General features: G+C 36.3%; 1 protein-coding gene across 2 annotated transcripts in view; it reads left to right on the forward strand.

Moving 5' to 3' along the window:
• Window positions 1-16,879, forward strand: part of MLLT10 (MLLT10 histone lysine methyltransferase DOT1L cofactor) — a 101,263-nt gene that overhangs the window by 66,022 nt on the left and 18,362 nt on the right. For both annotated transcript variants that reach the window (XM_031066797.1, XM_031066798.1), the window contains 2 exons: window positions 2,963-3,141; window positions 16,345-16,462. In XM_031066797.1, the coding sequence (XP_030922657.1) occupies window positions 2,963-3,141; window positions 16,345-16,462 (297 nt within the window). The remainder of the gene's footprint in view (window positions 1-2,962; window positions 3,142-16,344; window positions 16,463-16,879) is intronic.

A 16,879-nucleotide genomic window follows, 5' to 3' on the forward strand; every position in this document is an offset into this window, starting at 1 on the left:
TTTATCTGTTAGAACCTGCAGTCCATGTTCTGCAGCTGTGTTAGTGATGTGACACAGTCAGGCTTACCTGAACACTGTGAGATGTCCATTTCCACCTGGAGCTGAAGAACTGTGTTCTGGTTAATGCTGAAGATTGTATTTGACCATGCTGTTTATGCTGCTGGCAAATTACACAATGCCATTCATCACAAGTTGCAGCTCTTTGGCTTTTCAGTAATATGGGAAGGACTTCAAGGTGGTTTGTTTGTTTTAAACATGAATGTAATTCACAGAGATTTGCTCAGGTTTTCGTTATCATTCCTTCCTGATCCAGAAAGTGATTTATCTCTCCCCAAACCCCAAAGGACAACTTAATATGTTAGAGACATTTCAAATGTGTATTGTCTTGGCTTTCTAATATGATACACACATAGTTTTTATACAGGTATTTTTGAAACGGTGTGAAAATCAATAATTTATTTCAATGTTCATCATACAGGTCTTATTTGAATGCTGCATGGAGTAGTATCTTGGTTGCATGACTAGTTTCAGAAGGTGCATGTATTTTATGTGTTAAGTAAGGGATTGCTAAATGGAAATACTTATCCCAAAAAGAGTGTGCTGATAGGTCGTATTTGTCTTGTATGTTGCAACAGCAACAAATAGTGTTTTTAATATTACTACAACAACTGGCAACAAATATTAGCTTACCTCATTCCACTGGCAAACTAGTTTGCTGCTTTTCTTTCTTTTGAAATATTCTTTTGCCTGTGATTTCATAACTATCTGCTTGTATTCCTGAATTTTATTTTTAAGAGGAAGAATAAACCTTATTATTATTAAAATAGAAGCAGCAGAAGCACTGCAGTTATTAAATATGTAAGATTTTTAAAAATTAAGAATTAAAAAAATTTATAATAGCTTTAAAATTTTGGAGTTGTTTTCCCTTTCTAGCAAAATATCCTTAATTTTTAGTAGTTGTCTCTCACCAAAAATTTTGCTTTCTCCTCTCATTGCTGTTGATGTTTTATGAGAGTGATAGTGTTTGTGGTGATGAGCTCTTATGGTGTGTGATATTTCATTAGGTGCTGTGATATTTCATTATTTTTATCCTTAAATTTTATGGTTCCTAAAGCCTGATAATTCATGAGAATCTCATATTTTCAAGAAGGTTTGTATATTTAATTGTTTTACCGCATTCAAGAAACAAAGGGTTAAATTCAATCCTTTTTATTAGTTTGAAATTACTGATTAAAAGCAAATTGAAAAATCTTTTGAGGACCTGGGTTATATTTCAGTTTTTGTGGTTGTAGTCATGTCACATATAAGAGTAGACTCAGTAGCAAGGCTGTTTGTTAATCATGGTCATTTTGGTGGTGTGTAGGGATGAATTGGAGCAGGATCCATAAAATGTGCTGTGTAGTTAGATGATCCAGCTAGAACTGGAAAAGGATCGTAGCAAAGGGAACACTTGAAGGATCTTAACTGCTAATAAGGCTGTAACTGTAGACTTTGGGGATGGTGACCAAAAAAAGCCAAGGAGAGGGGAGGTGTGCTAAATGGAAAAAAAAAGATGTGAAGGTCAGTAGGAAAGCAGGGCAGGTACGGAATTTCTCTATGATGAAGAGACTGGGGAGAGGATAAGTCACTAACCTTGGTTAGGCAGGAAAGAAGTGTTGTCGCGATGTATCTTCAGGTGCTTTTTCCTATCTTCTTTCTCCAGTGGGTCTGGCTGATTTTCTCTTCCATTTTTCTTGACAGTTAATAGAGTCAGGGAATTTAAGATGCATCGGTGTTTGCATATTATGTGTGGGTTTGGATGATGTTAGTCTCCCTTGACTGCCTGTGCTCAGAGGGATATCTGGGTGGCGAGTGGTGTTTTAACATTGCGTATCTTCTTATTGTCACTGCCTTCTTCAAATCATTATTTGTATGAGTGACAAACTAGCTCCACCCTTTGCCTTCTAACTGGCATTTCAGTTCTGTTGCTTTTTTTGATCTAACCATGTTCATTCTACTTCTGTTTACTCCCTGTGGCACTCTTCCTCTAACTGCAGTTCAGTGCTACCATGCTTGATATTCCTTGGCCAGCTGACAGCTCACTTATCTAATGCACGTGGAGCCTAACGGTTTCATAGACAGGTACTACTTCTTGTCCTGGGCTTCTGGTCAGTAGGGTTTTTTTTCCCAACCTCTATAATGAACTTTACCCTGCATGTAGATGAACAGAAGTAATGGCTTCACAGAGGGGTGTGAACTCTTCCTATTTAAATTGCTAACTTACAACTCTGACTAATGTTAATGTGTTTAGTCGTTTATTTGTTGGCTGTTCTAGCAGAAATGTTAGTCAAGCATTCGTATAGATCATGGATGGAATTACAGTTCGTGAATAAATGAAATACCACCAGTTCTATTGGCAAATCTGAGTACCTTGTCCTCAGACTTGCTGTCAATATTTTTCTGAAAAAGCACAAGCAATCCTTAGTTGCCAAAATTACAGTTTTGAACAAATGTATGTTGTTTAGTAACATTTACTTTATAGTTAAAAAGTATTTTTTCCATTTGTACGCTGTGTGTTCAGTTATATAGCCCAATACTTCATTCTTTAGTTAACAGTAATACATTGAAAGAACAAACTCTGATAGCAGACTCAGTTGAAGACAGGCATTTTAGCAAAAAATTCTGCCACTGTTAATATTTGAGCAGTTTGTAACGCACATAAATATTTGATTTATCACATATGTTTTACAAAAAACTTAAAAGTGAATCAATCTGTGTTCCCTGAACTGTAGAATGTTAAATGATGAGAGCACTTTTATTAATCAGCATGGTTAGAATTTCTACACAGGAGATTTCTGCATTACGTATTAAGTGATCTTGTTTGTCTTGATTAATTTTCTACTGCATATTTACATGGTTACTAGTAAACAGAGGGAGGGGGAGAGAGAGAGATGCATGTAATTGTTTTTGTAATTTTTTTCAGGTATTTTTAGCAGCAATGATGTAGCAGTATCATTTCCAAATGCAGTATCTGGCTCAGGATCTAGCACTCCCGTTTCCAGTTCTCATTTACCTCAGCAGGCTTCAGGCCACTTGCAGCAAGTGGGAGCTCTATCACCTTCAACTGCGCCTTCTATAACTACTGTTGTTGCTGCAACTCAGGTAAACCATCACAAGAGTTTAAGATAGAAAACCATGTTACTGACCTGCTTAATTTCAATGTTAAAAGAAACAGTAATATATTTGGAAAATAGGTTAATAAACATTATATGTGTTATGAAATGTTGTAGTGGCTGCAAGTTCCCCGTAGTATTACATAGTCTTAATTTGTAGAGCACATAGATTTTTTTAAATGTAGTCTGAGGAAGAGCTTATTAATAATAACTATATTATGACTAGCAGCATAAATGCTGGTTGCAGTTCATCAGTGTTCTAACCAGTGTTTAATCAGAACATAAGAAAGGATTTTGATACGTAAAATATGTAAAGTTTTCAGTTTTTTATGCAAAAATGATGGTATCAGTTAAAGAGTGCTTTGTTTGGAAGATTTAACAAATGGACAGCTAGGCTAACCCTGGCAAAGAGATGGCCAAGGCTGACATCTTGGTAACAAATGAATGTTGACATATACATTATAATTTTGTATTTGAAAAGTCATGGAAATGAAGATCAATAGTTCATGTTTGACGGTGAAGGAATAAGGGAGGCATGGGAGATGTGCAGAAGGGTGGCATAGTTGAAGTAATGAACCAGAAAAAACACCTTTATGATAGTTTTTTGTGTGAATTTAAGTTGAACAAGATTACATTTATCAAGCTAAGAGAATACAAAGTTATAGTTGCAGAAAATCACCATGATTACTGTTGAAGTACGAAGGAATACTACAATATATATGGTGATTTTATACTCCTTGTTTCTTGCATTTTTCATTTCGTGATGGGGATCTCTCTTAGAATGAATGTATCAAATATATATTTTTTGTGTACTTATAAGCAATGAACTTGTAATTTATCTACAGTGGTCTAAGATAGTGGATGTAAACATGAAAAAATCAAGCTTAATGTGTGTATGTGTGCACAAGCAGGTGTTTATAGTGCATGGATAGCAAAAATGCTGTGTGAAGACCAACACAGATTACATTGCAATATCAAATAGCAATTTGTCCTTATAGGTGGCAGTTCATGTTTTTACAGAATTCTTCTGGACTGGTTTTCTAAAGAAATAGGGTGGTTTCACCCAAAATTGAGTGGTATCTCTTTTGCACAAATTGATAGAAACTACTTTAAACAAATTAATTAAAAATTTGGTACTTTAGGAAGTTCTCATTTTTATTTTTCATTTCCAAAGATTGTTTCACACTCTTAACTCACTGACAACATTTAATTTGAACAGTTTGGAGTTTGGGGGAAGGGTTGTGTCGTAGTTTAGTAGCAGGTTAAAAGTTTAAAAAAAACCCCAAATAAGTCAATGGTCAGTTTTCACAGAGGAGAGGTTTGCCATCAGAGTCTCAGGAAGACTTGGCCTTTTGTACAGCTCAACATATTCAGAAATGGTCTGGGGAAAGGAGGAGGAGGAGGAACACACACCAAGTTTGCTGATTATGCTGGGTTATGCAGTGGGCCATTATGAAGATCAGCTGTCACAAATTGCTGAAAGACCTCACCAGCCTGTGTTGACAAGGTGGTAAGAGGGCAAATAAAATCAATGTTAAAGGGAGAGGACAGTTTCTATTCAAAGCAGATATGGTACATGCCAAAAGAGGTACAAGAAGAGCCATGGCAGTGAACAATGGCAAAGAGCAGCTTTATAAGGAGTGAGTAAATAGTGAGGGACTCGTGGCCTCAAAAAGAGACACTGAGATGGGATATGACAAAGGTCTGTAAAATCAACTGACATGGAGAAGTTAAATAAGCAAGAGTTGTGCACTGCCACTTCTGTTTGTTAACCTCTGTCAAAAGAAAAACAGATTGAAAAAGCAATTGGACAAAACCTGAACTTTATGAGTTAGGAAGAGAAAGACCATAGTGGTTTTTTCCCTCGTGTTGTCACAAAAAAAGAGAAGTATACCCTAGAAGATGGACCTTCTCTTACTGTTTAGCTGAGCTAGAGAGCCCTCCATAGGTTAACTGCTTAAAATTCCTGTCCTTCCTTCGCCTTTGTTTCTTGTGAGTTGCCTTGGGGGCTTTTTTCTTTTTCATCCCCAAAGAAGCAAAGGAGTTGTGTAACTTGCCTCACTACCAAACTTGTTTTCAAGTGGTCACAGATTTACTTGTCAAGATCTTATTCACAGGTACTACCATTTAAAGAGTCTTGGGTTTGAGATACACAGGGAGATTGAAATAGTGAGTTTTGGTTGACAGCTGTAAAAGTGAGCTCCTGTATTTGAATTAACAAAGTCCTCCACTACTTCAGTGAGTCTAGGTTTGTACTACCTTGGAGAGATTCAGTCAGGAGATCCTAGTTTACCATGCAGTTGTTCTTCACTTGAAGAAACCTTTTTTTAAATTTATTTTTATTTTTATTTTTTTTTTAAATCTTCCCCTACCCCTCATCCCCTTCCCATTTAGCGTAAATGACTGATTAAATGTCAAGGGTTAGGGTTTACCTACTTAGTTCTGCAAAGTTCCATCAGAATGCTGTCTGCTTGCTGGGCTCTTGTGGATGTATTCTCAGTGTTTGCCCAGCTCTTGACCGTGGAAGTCTTCAGATAAGAATGTGCTGGTATGTTTCTTGTGTAGTGTTCTGATTAAAAGAAAACCATCATCCGAGGTTATAAGCTAAGGTAAGCTTGTACCTCTGTAGCAGGTAAAAGATAATACTAAAAAATTAGGTTTTACTTAAACTATTAGTTAAGAGAGCAAGTATGACCAAATCTTGTCTGCTCACTTATTCAGTTATGTTAACAGATCGGCTCTTGGAATAGTGCTAAAACTTGGGATAGCCTCAAAGATGTGCTACTAAGGTGCATTCTGTAAGATTTCAGCTGTTTTTTCCATCTCTGTTGGGCATTTGTAATTACGATTGTGGGGACATCATAAATTTGTCAATTTTTGAAGGAATTTTTTGCATGTCTCTTTTTTAAAAAGATGTTAAGAAATTCTAAAGAGAAGGTCTTGGGAAAAAATATGTTCCCATAGAACATTTTTATCACATCCATTGTCCCTTCCAGAGTTCCTTTGGTTTACTTCCATTAGGAGCAGTACAAAAGCCCCCAGGATTTTCTTTAGCATTCATATAAATGAAGGAATGGAGGTGGTTATCCTCTTTGTCTGATCCAGCTTCTAGGGGGAGATAAGACTTACTTTTTTAGGTAGATTTAGAGTTACTTGTTAACAACAGAGGAATGTGAAAGCTAAGGAATCTTGAGATCTTTTTTGAATGTAGGACATGTGATGTTTCAGATGCATCTGCCCTGTGGTCTTTATTTTCTCATTTTCTGAATTAATCTTGTCCCTCATTTTGGATCTCTGTATTCCCCTGCTCATTCTCCAAATTACTAGTCTATACTATTTTTGGCTTCTCTTTTTAGTGGTTTTTTTCCTTGTCATAGTTTAAGTCTGCTCATCATTTTGCATGCTATCAAGGGAACTTTCTTGTCCTTTTTATTTTATATTCTAGCACTCGTGGGAAAATAAATGAAAAGACAGGAAATAGGAGCTCTATTCTTAGTTTTTGTTCCTTTCAGCAAAGAAGTTAGGAACAGTTTTGGGAGCAATCTTACTTGTACCTTCCACAACAGGAGTGGAATTATGAAGGAACTTAATAGTACATCTTAAACAAGCAGATGTTCCTTTGCTGAAAATTCAAGTTGAGAGGGGTTTTGCAAGTCTGCAGGAGAGGGGTTTGGGCATTTTCATGGGATGGTAAAATGCACCTACCTGATTGATGTTGCTTCCAAGTTTACAGTTGTAAGCTCAAATTATGGATGCTGCATTCTTAAATTCAGTATGGCCAAGGAATATACTCCTTTGTCCACTTTTATTTCCCATTCTTGTTCAGAGAAACACACCTTGTTTCCTGCTGGTTTGGATTTTTGGTTCTTTAAAAATTTAATATACAGCACAAAGTAAAGGTGAGGAAGGAAAGAAGAAAGTTTCAGGTTAAGCATCTGGAGTTTGCTAGAGCTGTGCACATCTGCAGTGTTTTAAGGGATGGTTCTGGGCCATCCTGCCTGTGGATACTCTAGAAAATGGCTGGTCTATCAGCTATCAGTGTTTAATCAAATTTTCTTTGGGGAGTAGAATAAATAAGTGGGGGGAAAAAACCCAAACTGCCGTCAGTTCTGGGACTTCAATGTGTGACAGATGTGACCTGCATGAGATGGTTGGCTGCTTGAGTTTCCTGCTCTGCTCCCAAAGATGCACATATCAACCATATGTAAGCTAAGAGTTGGTGTAATACTCCTGTAGTCAGGGTCAGAACATCTTAAAATTGGAGTCTTTGATACGACATCAACAAACTAATTTAAGCAATAATCCTTTTTTTTTTTCAGTGCAAAGTAACTTAGTGTAATTACATTAAACTCCATTAGACATGTAATCAGGTGATTTTCAGAACTTAAGAAGAATTTTACTCTCTTTACATATTTTTCAGGACATTTTTTGAAGTCTGTTCCTTAACATAGAAATCATTGAGATACTGAATGCCATAAGAGCTCTTAGGAAGTCCAGAGTGCAGATAGTTAAAGATTTCTACTGCATATTTGGTGGGTGCCTTGTTGGGAAACCTCTCACCTCTTAGTAATTAGTCATTAAGGTAAAGCATAGACAGCAATTATGGCAATACATTAATACATTCTGAAATTTCTCCAAAACAAGTAAGTTAGTTCATTTCTTAAGTTCAGTTTATACATTGTCATACAGTGTATGTTGTTGATTTGGGGAGGGGGTGTTGTTTGTTGGAGGTTTGGTGGTTTTTTTGGTGTTTTAGGTTTTTTTTTTGTTGTTGTTGTTTGTATTACCTTTAATATGAGTGATAATTAAAAAGAGACTAATACAACATCTGGAGATAATGATGTTGCATGGTTTAAGCAGCATGCTTCCAGAAAAAGGAAATTAGATCCTTACTGTGGTACTAGAATTCTCTAATCAATAGAAATGCTGGATACATGAAAACCAATTAACATATTTTATGTTCCTATCAAAGCACTTCTTGATGCTAAAAGTCTCTTCAAAGAGGCTCCTACCCACTAGGTCAAAGGTAAAATATCAACATGGATCACAGGCTGTTTGGATTCTGAAATTATTTGGTTTTCCTTATAACTTAACAAAAAGATACAAAAGGAAATCTCAGCACATCCAGAAAAAAAAAGAAATAATTTTTAATAGAGTATGTTGCTCATCTTTGGGACTCATTGCCACAGGAAATCTCCAGTGCTTCTAGATTTAGAAAGTGTGCTAAATGCATCCCTCAGTATGTTGTAGACAGAGAGGTTTGATATTGTGGTGTAGGATGTCAGTGCAAAACAGAGGCTTTCCTTCCAAACCTACTCAATCATATTTGTGTCACAGCCACTTAAATTTCAGTCTTGCAAAATGAAAATGGGGAAGAACTGTACTGGTAAAAGTTTCCCCATTAAAATTGTCCTGTTTCCCACTTAAAAGCTGTTTTAATTTTTATCTACTTTTGGGCAAAATGGGTAAAAAACTAATTTTCTTGTCATGCAGTCTGAGGATTTTTGGGGTGGGGGAGGAGGAGAGTAGCAAGGAGGAAGAATTTACAGCCAGAGGGAAAATTCCTTCTAACATGTGACTCAACTAGAAGAACAAAGGAATCATAGTTGCAAGTAATCTAGTATTTAGCCCGATGAAAATCTTGTTTTCCTCTTGCTTCAGAAAGCTTCATGTGGACTTGTGCAGTGTGGAGGAAGTCTGAAAGGCAGTGCAGGGTTTTGCACAGTGCCGCATGCTGAGACAACTGCATCAATGTTTCGCTCTAGCAATAAATGTTTTCTGCCTTCAAGCTGAAGCTTATTTAGCTTGGCTTATCTGGTGCTGCTGTAGCAACCATCAGTCTCCAGGCAACTGAGGCACATTGACCTCTTCGTTGAACTGAGTGTAGCGCTACTTCAATTTAGCTGCCTGAGACAATAATAATGGTGGTGAATGTAAAAAGTGTGAAATTTTCTAGTTTGTATGCAATGGAAATAATAAAACTATTTAGATGAAACAATGTTTAGGTCTTACTTGAGAAAATTTTCAATTATGCATGGTGTGTGTTTGTTGCAAGCTGCAGAGTTGGTTGCTGAGGCAGTGGCCTTATAGGCCTTGTGTAAATGTTGAGAATCTTGCAAGCATTTTTACACAGCAGCAATTCTGCTACTGAAAGTGTTTGTTTCATCACTTAAGTAGCAAAGACTGTTGATATTTAGATAGTTAAAATGTCCATGCTTGTGGATAAGTAGTTGATTCTTTATTATTACTCTTTTTGAAATTATAGATTATATTGAAAGTTACTTTTCTCTCAGATCTCAGAATTATTTGCCTATTGCAAGTGTCTTCCTTTCTTTGGAATACTGGTATGAAGAAAATAGATTCCTCTATGGATATACTAAGTTTGTTTCCTAAGGAAGTAATTTCTCTACTAGTCAACATGAGAGTGAAGTTGAGATTCCTCATACATAGATTAGAGTTCCTAGGTAAACAGATTCTTGGCCAAGATACTGCTTCCATGTCCATGTAGAGCACATACAGTTTAAGTGCTGTGAAGACAGAGGTAGATGGAAACGATAGAGCAACCAACTTAAGGTGAAAGGGCTTTGTGTTGAAATGATGGCTCTGTTTTCAGTTAGGCTTGTGGAGGAATCCCAGGATCTTATCTCTACAAAGCCTCCTTTAAAAAACAAACTAAAACCTGAAACAAAACAAAACCCCCAACAAAAAAATCCTAACAAAACAAAAAAAGACCTCTTAATGAGGTAGCATTCTAGAAAGTTTTTGTAAGTGTCTTTTTATGTCTGGTATATAAATAAATAGATCTTAATTGCTTAAAAATTTATATAATATCTAGTTAGTCAACATGAAAGAGAGGAGGAAAGTGGTAGTTGAGGTTATAGTGTTTTCACATTACTGGAAGATAGGCCTTCTATCCATGTGGTTTTTAATGACTTTATGTGCCCTTGTTGTACACTGGGCAGAGGTATAAATTAGTTTCTGTAGGTGTGCCATTAATTTTTCATTTTGCCTTTCAAATCCCACTGTGTTTCCCAGTTGCATTCATTCATGCCTTTCTTGGAAAATACTTGACTGCTGGTGTTTGAAGATTAGATGGTTTCTTTTAATTGAAGGATTTATTTGTATGTTTAATCAAAACAATTGATTCTCAAAGACAGTATTTGATTATTAGCTTGTTCATAAGCTAGAGTCTTCATTACAGCTAGAAGTTCGAAGGATTTATTTTTGCTGCAGACAGAAAAACTACTAGTAATGTGAGTATTGTATGCACAGAATGATGTCACAAATACAGTTTTCCTGACAGATTTAAATTATGACAATCTGTACACTTGTAATTAATCTTCTTTTTGAATAAAAAGTTGATCTTCTAAGACATCATAAACCCTTTTCCTGATTTTATTTCAACATTTCCAACCTCCTAATTATACTCTCCAGTTAATTCTTTTATTTCAGCCAGGTGGCAAAAACATTTTTTGTGCAATTGGACCTTGATTATGTTTTTAAAAATCCCCAAACTTTAAGGGCTTCGGAGTGCTTGGATGGTAATGGTGGCAGTATGTGAGGGCTGTCTTTTCAATCTCAGTGTTGCTTTCATAGAAAGAATCTGTAAAAAAACTACAGTGGATGTTTGGGTTTGATTTGCATTGATGATTGTGAAAGCAGGTGAGGTGAGGTTTGCTGTAAAAATCCGCTCTGATTACAGTCATCAGTAGTGCTGTAGGTTGTTTTAGTCAAGTGGTCAATATTGTTTTTTAAATTTAGTTGTGTTCAACTTAAGACAGCCAAAACATGTATTAAGTATATGTAAATCAAAGTATCAGTTTAATTAAAACATATGAATAGTAATTATCATACTACAGATTAACATTGTTTTGTGTTGTGCTAGTTGTTTCAAAAAGTCACATGATAATTTTCAGAAGAAATGTGGGAACTGTATTTTATTAAGGATTTTTTGTGTTGTCTTCCACCTGTGTTTCTTGGCATATAGGAAAACAAACAGGAATTTAGATTTTTGATTTTCCATTGGAAACAAGGCGATGATAAGCATTCTGAGATTTCTAAGCAAATTCTGTATTTGTGGTGAAAGTCTTCAAGGGTTGTGTGGCAGGAAGGGATGCATGAGAAAGTGTCCATGTGGCAGGACCCCTCTGTGCTGCCATGCTGTGACCACCCTTGTTTGGGGGTGCTTTGCCATCCCAAGGGGCAGCTGGCAATTCACAGGAGGGAGTGATGAGGGGCATTGGTGGGTCCCTCACCTCTCCTAAATGCAGTTAGAGGTTGTACCAGAAGTACTGAAAGAGTAAAAGGAAGCAATAGCATATTCTTCCCATTACCTTCTATACCCACGCAAAAGCCTTAAAAATTCTAGGGGTAAAAATAGTATTTCTTCACTTGCCCAAGTTAAGGTAGGAAACACAAGGCAAGGTTGCTTCTGCTGCTGTCACTTGATGGGCAGCTCTTTTCACCTCTCAAAAAAGTAAAATAATTTTTATATATGCACATTATAAATGTTTTATTATAGTTATGTATCTAGAATTAGTATGTGTTCATATTTAATGTCATTTAATTTCAATGCAGGCTTCATATAATTAATTGTTCAGATAAATGTTGCTTGCCATAGACCAAAATGCATCAGCTTAAGATGTCTTCTAGATGAAGTAAACTGATGGTTACACTTGGTCCTGTGCTTGAATTTCCTTCCATATTTCATGAAACTAGGCATGCATGGAAAGTGCTTGTAACATCTCAGAAGAGTAGCAGAACAGCTTGCAGAAAATGTAGCTTTAAATTTCATTTGCATCGAAATTTCCTATATTATTTCAGTAGCAGTGGGCCATAAGTAGTTAGTGGTATCTCTAATGCTTTTTATTTCTTGACTTTGTATTAGTAGGAGCAGGGGGTAGTTCTGCATTTCATATCACAGCATCATGCTGTGATGAATAACCTGGTATGATTGGTAAATGGTGTGACCCCAACCACAGGAACAATGATATGTTTTTATGTTAAACAAGAAGTAAAATTAACCTGCTAAATTATTTTTGACAAAAAAAAATACTGGCGGAAATAGGTAATTAGGTAATGTGTCACTAATTGTAAAGCACTATATGATATAACACAAAGCTACAATATAGCAATGACAGTTTTTAAAGCAGAGGGGGAAAGGGCTGATGATTGGATATAAACTGATTAAGAAGCTGTCTTGGAATTGGTTGTTCTGGCCATCCTTGTTGCCCTATCAGGAAAGGAAGAGAGTTCAGTAATGGTTTAACTACAATTAAATCCCTCCCCTTGCTTTGTGGAAACTCAACTGTAGGCATTTCAGCATTAGCCTAAACAATGGTTTTGAATATGTTAAGCCTCTAACAATTAGGGAGCAGTTTGGGGCATTGAATAATGTGGAATGATGCAATTGAACCTGACAGCTTCAACAGTCAGCCTACTCATGGGACCCAAAAGTTGTTCACACTTGGTTTCATCTCTCATCACACGCTGAGTATTAAAACCTTACTGGTGTGGAGCTGAGACAGAAATGAGGCCTGTTATCAGAAAATATTTCATAGCATAAAACTTGAAAGGAATGGGGGAAAAGGCATGTTCAAAGAGTCTCAAAGTTTTGAGACTCAATCTGATTGTGTACAGCTAAGTATTGTCTCATTTTTCTCCCCTTTGTTTTTTTCTGCTGAAAGAACATGTAACTTTTGATTGAAGGGACTGCTTTGCCTGGAAATTTCAGATAGGAGTAAATGTTCAGATATGAATGCTCTGGAAACCTTATAGTCACGCCGTTAAATACTGTCCTGGAGTCATGCAGACAAATAAAACTATTCTAAATATTTTGGAGGACACATATATATGTGAGTTAAATGTCATTAACATGCAAATCTTGTTCTTTAATTAGAAGAATATGCTTGTACTTTCTCTGTTGCTGTAGAGGAAGTGTTTTTAAACATCAGTCAAATATCAATCATTTCTTACTGCACATGGGCATTCTCTGAATTACTGTGCATTGTCCTTCTGTGCTGCTCTGCTGCTTATGACTTTACTGATTTATTGAACATACCATAAAGGAAAGCAGTGTGTTGTATGTCCATAGATGGGCTTAAATCCTTCTGCTAAAAGATTTTCAGGAAAATTTGCTGCCTTTTCAAAAGAAATACTTAGTAGTCTTGGGTTTTTATTAGTTCACACATTTTGATCATGTATTGTGTTGAGTGTTTAAATAGAAAGAGTTGAAATAAAGAATAATACAGCCTTAAAAGTTCTGCATTTTAGAACATGTGTCAGTCCTGTGACCTTAATATGTATTGACAGGATGATTGCGCATTTTTAATAAATGCTTGCTACAGCTTGTTTCGACTGTGAGTGAAACATGAAGCTCTTGTTTCACCTTTAAATAATGTAGCACTCCTCCACCTTCTCTACTTCTTGTCAGATGAAGTCGTCACATATATAAGAAAGCTTCACAAATCATTATTCTGTCGGTTTACATTGCTGTTTAAAAAACTTATTTTCAGAGGCTTTTTATGTGCCTTCAACTTACTTGAAAAATTTAATTGTGTCTTTTTCCTTCAAGAGTTGCATATGCAGGATGGCATTGGAAATTGTGTAGTTCCAACTTGTAAGACACCTTTACTATTATTTTAAAATGCAAACAGGGGTAGCATTTAGGGTGAAACCACTACTTGTGAGAAAACTCAAGTTCTTAGATATTGTTTAAATCCTGCTAAGTCTTTTGATCTGTTATATCAACCCACTTAGCAAACATTTAATTCCTTTGATGTCTTCTGTTTCGTGGTGTGATAGTTAACTCAACAAACTTTAGCAACTCCCTTCAAGATACTTAGGTACTTTCAGAAAATTCTTAAAGCTATTTGTACAAGTTTCAGTCAAATAAATGTGTATTCCCCTTGCTGATTATAGCTACCATGCCATCATAAATCAATATATAGCTGCTATTGCACAGTTTTAAGCAGCCTTGCAGTGAATTACATGGACTGAGAGCTAAGTATAGAAGATTCTGTATAAAATGTGAGCAGTACATACACTTACTGGAATAAAACAAAATTTAGGGAAAAATGCTAAAACTATACAGAACTAAAACCTGGTGTTTGGAGTTTAAAACCTGCCCCCACCCAACCCCCGAAACCATGAGTAGAGCTCATATCATCATATAAACTTCTGTTTTCCTAGTCTGATCATTTAGATATGGTTGAATGATAATACTGGTTGAATCTCTTAATAGTCCATTCTGTAAGGTTTTATCAGTGAAAGGACTTGACTGAAGTTTGTTTGGTTTTGAGGGGAAAACAGCTGAAGGTTGCTAGAACAGCAATAGTTAAGTTGAAACTGCCCTGTGGGCATTTTTTTGGAGAAAAATAGCAGGAGCTGTGCAGTGTTGCTGCCTTAATCAGTGTCACAGTACTAATTTGTATTGTATTTTGGAAGCTTTTGTACCTGGGTAGGTGGAAATGCCTGCATTATTTTTAAGACTTAGAAATAATTCAGACGAATTCTACTAAAGATATGCAATTCTTAAAAAAAAGCCCAGCAAACAACCAGAACAAGTAACAGCCAGATTTGAAGTGACACTGTGGTTCCATGTCTAGCAATCTTGCATGTACCTATGAACTGAAAAGTGAATGAACCCCTGATCATTGTAAGCAATTACTTGTGGCTTTTTCTAACTTTGTGACAGTAGAAGAATGTAAATATCAGGCACAATTTCTCACCAATATATAGTAAATAAAGCATCATTGAAAACGGTTGTGTGAATTCATAAAAGTCCATTCATCAAGTTTAATATGTTGGCAGAAAGCCAAAAGTTAATGGTAGTGTGTGATTCTTTCCAGAGACATAGTTTATACTGTGTAATATTTTGCTGTAATAACCAGTATGTTTCCCCTGTCTCTTGTGTGCAGTTATGCATGTCAAAATGTCCCACAAATTGAGTTCCTTACTGTTCACCTTCCTTTTTTGTTTTTCAAAAAAAGTTTCATTTGTAAAGGTTGTTTGCATTTTCTTAGAAGATTAATTTTAAAACCAGTGATCACACAGGTTTGTGTATCTTTGATTCTCCCCCCCCCCCAAGTCTTTTCTTTGTTCTGAAATAATTTTTTATCAGGTAGGAAAATGCCTTTAAAATAAGCAGCCGTGATTTTATTTCTTTGATTGCTTGTCTCTGCAACTTAGCATTTGACACAAATCTTTTTTTCTTCGAAAGGGAAAAAGCATAAGCAGCCAAGGAAGAAGGTATTTTTATTGCATTGGATTATGCAAGATTTTGGCCAGCCTCCTTAGCTTCATCTGTTTAAGGGTTCATTTTCGCTTGTTTGGCACAAGTCCCAGCAGAGACCTTCAGAATTGTGGTTAGCAACATGAATGAACACAAACTTTGGGAGCTCTTCAATAAGTAGAGCTGGCCAACTGCCAAAAATACAGTTCCTTATATGGGGTCAGGGCAAAGCTGTGGTTCCCGGAGCCCCCTATTGTATAGAAAACATACTTGTAATGGCTGTTTGCGTTCTTTAAAATAAAAACAAAACAAAACAAAAAAACACCAGGCTTCCAAGTCTATCAAAATAGGAAGTAACAAAATACTGTGCACGTTTTACTAATGACGGAGTCGAGCAAAGGAAATATGGCTCTGTGTAGTTAAACTATAGAGCTGAAAGTTGGACCTTTTGACCTCCACAGCCGGCTTGTGATGTAAGGAACCCAAGCATTTGTGAGACATCTGTTGTCTACCTGCCCTTATTTTGTAAATGGTTTAATAAGATTAAATAATTAGTAGGATAACCACATGGTCGCCATGCTACTAAGTCCTAGCATTGAGCGCATACTTCAGGATCTCAGGGATGTCTACCCGTCCTGTAAACTGTGCTTGTTTTAGAATGCACTTTAGGTATTTTTAATATTTGCTACAGTACTTTTTTATGAGAAGAGTTTTCTTTAATTAGAAGATCTTGCCAGCCACAAATACAACACCCTTTAAAACCTCATCTATTTTCCGAAGCGCTGCAATTCTGTTTCTATACTCACAAAAGGAAAACATTTTTTTCTTTGAAGTACATTGTTTTAGAAAGCATTCAACATGCAAAAATAATTAAAGTGCATTAAGAAGACTTCTTTAAAATACATTTAGCCTTTCTCCCTGTTATAAAAAACAATTCAAGTTTTATTTGGTTTCTTGCAGGCAAACACCCTACCTGGATCTTCTCTCAGTCTGCCTCCATCCCACATGTACGGCAATAGGCTGAATCCAAATTCAGCCATGGCAGCACTTATAGCTCAATCAGAAAACAGCCAAGCAGGTAAGCTTCCTCTGCCGGTGCAAACGTGCAGCTTCACAGAACTCCTTGTTTTTAAAAACGTTGTTAAATTGTGTTTTTAATTTCTGCTCAACTTTTGGTTATTGAATGTCTGTACAAAGTTGTTCTGTGTTGAAAGTAAATTCTCAGTTCTGTGGAACAGCACGGGTTTTCTTCCCCCTTTTTTTCCCTCGGTGTGTGAAATGTAAATGTTTAAGCAGAGCTGTCAGCAGGCAGGAACCTGTGATTGATGCGCTCAGTTCCCAGCTCTTTGCAGCCGGAGTGACACAGCTCTGGGTTTTGTCGTGAATAGTTGAAACCTTTATTTGCATAATTCATGAAATTGCATTACATACAAGTTCGTGTGAAAGAGATCCCGTTAGAGAACTTGTGCAGCATTTAATAATCTTGTGAATATTT

This window comes from Geospiza fortis, unplaced genomic scaffold (genome assembly GCF_000277835.1).
Source record: "Geospiza fortis unplaced genomic scaffold, GeoFor_1.0 scaffold138, whole genome shotgun sequence".
NCBI classification, from domain to species: Eukaryota; Metazoa; Chordata; class Aves; order Passeriformes; family Thraupidae; genus Geospiza; species Geospiza fortis.